This window comes from Arachis ipaensis, chromosome B07 (genome assembly GCF_000816755.2).
Source record: "Arachis ipaensis cultivar K30076 chromosome B07, Araip1.1, whole genome shotgun sequence".
Lineage (NCBI taxonomy): Eukaryota > Viridiplantae > Streptophyta > Magnoliopsida > Fabales > Fabaceae > Arachis > Arachis ipaensis.
In genome coordinates this window covers 32990516-32997549 of record NC_029791.2, presented here as the reverse complement: position 1 = coordinate 32997549, position 7034 = coordinate 32990516, and the positions used below count along the sequence as shown (strand labels likewise).

The window sequence follows — 7034 nt, the reverse complement described above, 5'->3', positions numbered from 1 at the left end:
GTAAATTGTATGGTATTTATGGCTGTATGTTATCGAACGAAAGTTTTTTTGGGAGCGGTGTTACGGTTTAAAGTTTTAAACAGGCTCATATTTTAGTATTAAATAGTATAAGTGTCATCGTAATGTCCGACCTATTAGAGTCGCGTAGCCGGAAGCGTGAGCTTTGGTAGTTAGGGTGTTACAATAACCCAGATGAAAGTGAGTGCAACTTTTCTAATATAACCTTTTTATTTGAATCATGAATTGTGATATATAAGTACTCATGACTTCCCTCATTCATAGTCTCAATATGATATCCATTTCGGCAAATATCTTTAAAGCTCAACAAGTTTCTTAGAGACTTGGTAGACAATAGTGCATTATTTATTATGAATTTTGTTCCTCTAAAAAATAAAATTATAGCTCTTCCGGAGCCTTCAATCACATTGCTTGAGCCAATAATAGTATTATATTCTTCTTTTGGCACAAGATAGGTAAAATATATATCGCTTTTGAGAATGGTGTGCGGACTTACACTATCCGCAAGGCGTACATCTTCATTATATATCCTTGTCATTTTCTTCAAAGATAAATAATAATAAAATGAGTAGAAATACATGCACAGTCAAATTGAATTCTTGATAGGAATTATTTTTCTAAGAGACATTGCACATAATGTCATATACTAAAATTTTATTTTAAAACTTAACACATTTAATGATTTCAAAATTCATAAACATTAATATTTCATTATTTATATACATCGTAATTGAAACTTAAATACATAGAAAATAAAACTTAACAATAAGTTCTTTACATTATTTATTTACATGGATACTTAACAATCCCATATATTAAACTATTCCATCATTAATCAAATGACCAATATTTCCTTCAGGATCCTCAAAGAAATCAGATACATCATAATGAGTGGTGGAATTCTCAACAGCATCATTTGAAATGAAATTTGTTTCCTTTCCTTTGTAGTCCTTTTTTAAAGATGCTTGATAAAGATCGACTAGGTGCCTTGGTGTACGACAGGTATGCGACCAATGGCCCTTTCCACCACAACGAAAATACTTATCCTCTGTTGAATTATTTTGTCCAATATTTCTTTCTTTATCCTACTTCTGGTGAGATCCTCTCTTTTGAACATAATTCCTTTTCCTTCCATAATTTTCCTTGTTGCTAAAACCTTGCCATTTACCTCTTTTGGGGTAATGATTTGCACATTTACTTCGGGAAATGGGGCTACCCCAGCTGGGCGTGCTTCGTGATTAACTCAGAATATTTTTTAAATCCTTTTTCTCGATACTGCTGCTGCAGGAGCATATTCGAGGCATGAAAGATTGAGAAAGTTTTCTCCAACATATCATTATCAGTTATCTTTTCCCCACATAATTTCATTCATGAGGTGATTCGAAATATTGCAGAACTATATTCATTTATAGACTTAAAATCCTATAGATGCAAGTGCGTCCATCATATTGGGCTTGAGAAAGTATCATCATCTTTTGATGATTGTACCTTTCTTCAAGGTCTTTCCAAATATCTGCAGGATCTTTTAATGTGAGATATTCATTTTTCAATCCTTGGTCAAGATGGCGACGAAAGAAAATCATGGCTTTGGCTTTATCCTTCTGGGATGTATTATTTTTAGCTTTAATGGTATCTCCAAGATTTATTGAATCAAGATGGATTTCAACATCTAGTATCCATGATAAATAATTGTTTTCAGATATATCAAGAGCATTAAATTCAAGATGAGAGAGCTTCGACATAATGAAAATTTGTTACCTGAGTCTTCCTAAAAATTTGGTCAGAGTCTCGTGCTGATAACGTGTTGTAAAATAAATAAAGATATACTAAATATAAAATAAAGATGTATAAATAGAAGACCCTAGTATTAATATAATTAGCTCAATATTTAATATTATATATTGTAATGTTATATATATAAAGAGAAAGAGAAGTATTCGTAAAGAGAGAGAGAGAATTGATTTGTTTATTGCTATAACTGTGTATATTACTTCATATCAGGTTCTCTATTTATAGGCATACATGATCATCATTTTCAAAATTTATTAAATATGATTCCCCTTGAAAACCTGAGCCTTGTGGAAAATGAGCATCCATCTCAGGCAATCTTATCACAACATAAATAAGAGAAAAGAAAAAGCGATGGTTTATTATAGATTCTGTAGATTTGGTTTTGTACGTGACTACGTGTCATTCGTAAGTTAAAGGTGTGACTCCTTTCTTCTCACTCAGGTGTTGGCAAAAGTAGAATCCATTGCGTAGAGATGTTTTCATGGGTTATTTTCTCAGGTGTTGACAAGTTAATCTAACAAATATAGCCCTTTAAAAAAACTACGTTGTAGTTTCTAGCTCTCATGAACTAATGTTGGACAATATTTTGGTAGAAATGGATTTGGAGACAGATTAGTTCTTGGGATAAAATTTAGAAATTTGCTTCCTTTTATATATGTTTTCCACAAAGGGTCATGCATGTTTTGTGAAAAGGGGTACACACGCAAGATTCTATAACTGGCTTTCCTAAAAGAGCTGAAAGCATGCATGGTGCTTTTGGGGCTGGACATAGTTCTACAAGTATATCTGCTGGTCTTGGTGAGATTAAATTATGTATGAATAAATCAATTTGGGTTAGTCGAGTGGTCAGTTCACTCGTCTACTTAAACAAGTGTCGAGGGTTTGAATCCTGCTTTGTGTATTTAGCAACTCATTGGCCAGTGACAGACCCTAAAATAAAGCTCAAATCCGTAACTGATTAATCCTTGGTTTGTTGGGCTGAAGGACACCGTGGCGACCAACCAAACAAAAAAAACTTATGTATGGATATATCCTTAATGCTCTATCTGTTTTTGGTTACCAATAAAACAAAAACTGGTAGGCCTGGCAGTTGCAAGGGATCTTCTGGGAGAGAACTGCATTGTCTCTATGATTGGCGATGGGGAAATAACAACCGGCTAAGCTTATGATGCATTGAACAATGCAGGATTCCTTAACAATAACATGATTAGTTTTGTAAAGAGACTCTATTTCGCTATATTTTGCGAAGATTGTGTCATTTTCGTTTTTTTTTCTTCATTTGAATAGTAAATAATTTATTGCTTAATTGCTCACAGTCACATTTATAATTTTTTTTGAACTGGAACTGCCTCATGATTATTTCATGAAATTTTAAGGTTAGCACAGACAAAAAATTTGAAATTGACTAAGAAAATATATCATACTCCACTAGCAACATAGCTGCTCAAAGGCATAACACCAATTAAAGCCAAAGTTAAATTACTATTTAGTTTGTTCTCTATGTTAAGAGGAATGTTTGGTTACTAATATTTTTCTTTGAATTTGAAAAGACGAACAACTATGGATTCATGCAAAATTTGGAATAGCTCAAACTAATTATACTAATCCAATTAATATTATTGATTTTAATATGATTTTGTTTTAATCGTTATAGAAAACAAAAGCAAATGACTTCAATAAACCAAATTATCGCTGCATTTTATGTTCTCCATGAGACCATACTAACCTTTTCTTCCATTATTACTATATCAATTCTTAAAAGCTAATATTCTTCTAACATCACAAGAGATCGCTGATTGTAGGGTTTAGGGACGGATTGGCAAATCAAATTAATAAAGAAGAGTTTGCAGCATTGGAGAGAATGCCGACAATGGAGGAGATTAGAGAGGCAGTTTGGGATTGTGAATCATCTAAGGCACCAGGAAGTGATGGGTATAACATGAATTTCATTAAAAAGTGCTGGGATGATATCGGTGCAGAATTCACGTCAGTTGTGTTGGCATTTTTCTAGTCATCAAGGCTGTCTTCTGATTCGAATATTACATGGGTGGCCCTAGCACCTAAGTTCACTGGAGACAAGGAGATTAAGGACCTCCGGCTGATTAGTATGGTAGGTTGCATATATAAAGTAATCTCTAAAGTGATGGTCCGAAGGATGAGATTAGTGATGCCAGGCCTAGTAGATGAGATCCATAGTGCATTTGTAAAGAGTCAAAAAATACATGATGGGGCACTAATTGCATGCGAAATAGTACAATGGTTAAAGATGAGGAAAAAGAAAGCGGAAATAATTAAACTAGACTTTCAGAAGGCGTATGATTGAGTAAAATGAAGTTTTGTGGATATTGTATTGCAGAAGATGAGCTTTGGGTCGAGGTGGAGGGAATGGGTGAAGGAGTGTGTTAGTACAACTTCTATGTTGATTTTGATAAATGGCTCACCAACTAAACCTTTTAAGATGGAAAGGAGTTTGAGACAAGGTGATCTACTGTCTCCATTTTTGTTTGTGCTTGTGGCTGATATTCTGCATAGGATTGTAGGGGAGGCAGTCAGAAACAAACGTATTTTGCCTTTGCTAGTTGGTAAGGATAATATAGACTTGTCACATCTCCAGTTTGCATATGACACTATATTATTTTGTCCACCGGAAGAGGAGACCATTAGAAACTATGTCAGATTGCTAAGGTGTTTTGAGGTGATATCAGGGTTAAGTATCAACTTCGATAAGTCTAGTTTGATCCCAATCAATTGCGAACAGTTGTGGACTTACAATATGTGCAACTTATTGGGATGTAAGGAGGCTAACCTTCCAGTCAGATATCTTGGCATTTCATTAGGAGAAAACCCAAGGCGGGTCAGCACTTGGAAACCGATAATTAATAAAGTGGAGGAGAAGCTTAGCTTGTGGAAGGTGAAAGTGCTCAATAAAGCGGGTAAGCTAGTCCTTATTAAATCTGTATTGAATAGCTTGTCGGTATACTATTTGAGCTTGTATAAGATACCGAAGGCAATGGCAGAAAAGATAATTTTGTTGCAGAAAAAATTCCTATGGAGCAAGAAGGAAGGTAGGAATGGTCTGAAACTTGTTAAGTGGGCAGTGGTTCAGTCTCCTAAAAAGTGGATTAGGGGTGGGTGATGCCGTGGTTAGGAACACAACACTCCTTTTCAGGTGGTGGTGACATTTCTCAAAAGAGGAGTGTCTATTATGGAAGAAGGTTGTATGCTCTTATCACAACTTGAACCCCAATGTGATGTTATCTTCTCTGACATTGCCTAGTAGAGGGGCCTATGGAAGGATATCTGTCAGCTGCAATTCAAAGATCGTAATGTGAGAGATAAGATGATTGCTAGGTTGTCTATGGAGGTGGGCGATGGAAGGAGGACTCGGTTCTGGGAAGATGTTTGGCTACAAAGTGGTTCACTAAAGATGAGTTTTCCGAGGTTCTTCTCTGTTTCAAACCAAAGAAGATCTGTCATAGGGGATTGTGGATTTTGGAACGGGTTAGAGTGGATTTGGAACTTCCAGTGGAGGCGAGATTTATTCCAATGGGAGTTGGAATTAGTGAAACAACTGCATGAGACTTTAAGGCCTGTAAAGATAGAACGTGATACGCAAGATAGAGTTGTATGGAAGTTTGACAAGGAAGGCATTTTTTCAACTAAATCTTTTGTGCAGGTGTTGCAATCAGAAACACTACTGGAGGACATCACCAGCTATAGTTTCACCAAAGAGTTATTTGTCTGGTTTGTTTTGATAGGAAGAGTAAATACCAAAGAAAGATTGCATAGACTAGGAATTATTAGTCACGGTGATAACATGTGTGTATTATGTAAAAAAGATGTTAAACATATTCACCACTTGTTTCTTATTGGTTGCGAGTTTACCTGGCAGGTGTGGTGTGAATGTTTATCTGAATTTGGGAGGCTGTGGTCTATTCTGAGCTCACTGAAAGAACATTTTGAGAGTTGAACATATGTCATTAACAGGAAAGAGGAGTGTAACAAGTGGCTCATATGCTTCTTTGCAGTTATTTGGAATGTTTGGCTAGAGAGGAACGGGCTGATCTTTAATAACAAAGAAGCTGGAGCAGAAGAGGTGTTCCACAAATCTTTGACCAGTTATAGAGAGTGGATTAGTATAGCTCCCTTTTGTTATTGATGGCAATGCTGGAGATAATACCAGGGATAGTTTTCATTTTATAGTTTGTTGGATATTGGTGTTTGAGACTTTGCTTCAGACTTTGTCGCTCCACTTTATTATATTGAGCTCGCTTGTAAAAAAAAAAAAAGCTAATATTCTTGACTGTTTGTACTCCTATTTGAAAGGAATTAAGGCAAAAGTCATTAAATATGAGAACTTGTAACCCTTGTATTATTTCGATGCCTTTTCATTGAATTATTATTACATTTTTTCTATTATAGCATTTGAAACTAAATGCAAACAAAACAAGATGATGGATTCAAAGCCAATAATGCTTGCGTTATTAACAATGAATCTTAATGTCAAAACTTCCATTAATTTAAATGCAGATTTCTAACACCCAAGTCATGAATTTGGAATTATTTATTTTATATTTAACAGGTATTATTATTACTTGATATATGGTAATTAGTTCATCTATTTCATTTTTATATTAGTCCCGTTACACGTATAAATCTTTTTATCAAATAAGTCCAACCAAATTAACCCTAATCCAATAAAATTTACCTACATAATATACGCGTAAAATCATGCCATTTTGTATTTTGCGTTCTTTCTCTTCCTTCTCCTCCTCCTTCTTCTCCTTGTTTGCGTTCTTCCTCCTTTTTCTTTGTGTTCCTTCTTCTTCTTCTTTGGTTATTTCATCCTCATCGTCATTCTTTTTATTACTGCTGTTGTTGATGCATTTTTTTTCATCTCCATTTTCTATTGATTTTGCAACATTATATATTATTTTTTTCTTTGTTTGATTTTTTCTTCTCAAAAAGAATTATGAGAAAATGAAATAAAAAGATGAAGAAGAAGAAACAGCAGAAAATGAGGAGGAAGAAGAGGACAAATTTTGAATTATACAGAATTTATTAAAATAAAAATACATCGAAAATTCTTAACAATAACACATAAATTTCTTAACTTTTACACCAAAATTTCGCTACAAATACACAAAAATATTTTTTAATGATGTATTTTTTTTCTTATTTTTTATTTCTTTTAGTTGAATGAACGTAGGTTCATCCTCTTCCTA

General features: G+C 34.2%; 1 protein-coding gene across 1 annotated transcript; it reads left to right on the top strand.

Annotated features, from left to right (window-relative positions):
* LOC107607123 lies at positions 3680 to 4945 on the top strand. The gene is made up of 3 exons (XM_016309105.1): positions 3680 to 3782; positions 3867 to 3919; positions 4166 to 4945. The coding sequence occupies exons 1-3, from the start codon at positions 3680 to 3682 to the stop codon at positions 4943 to 4945; spliced, it is 936 nt and encodes a 311-aa protein (XP_016164591.1).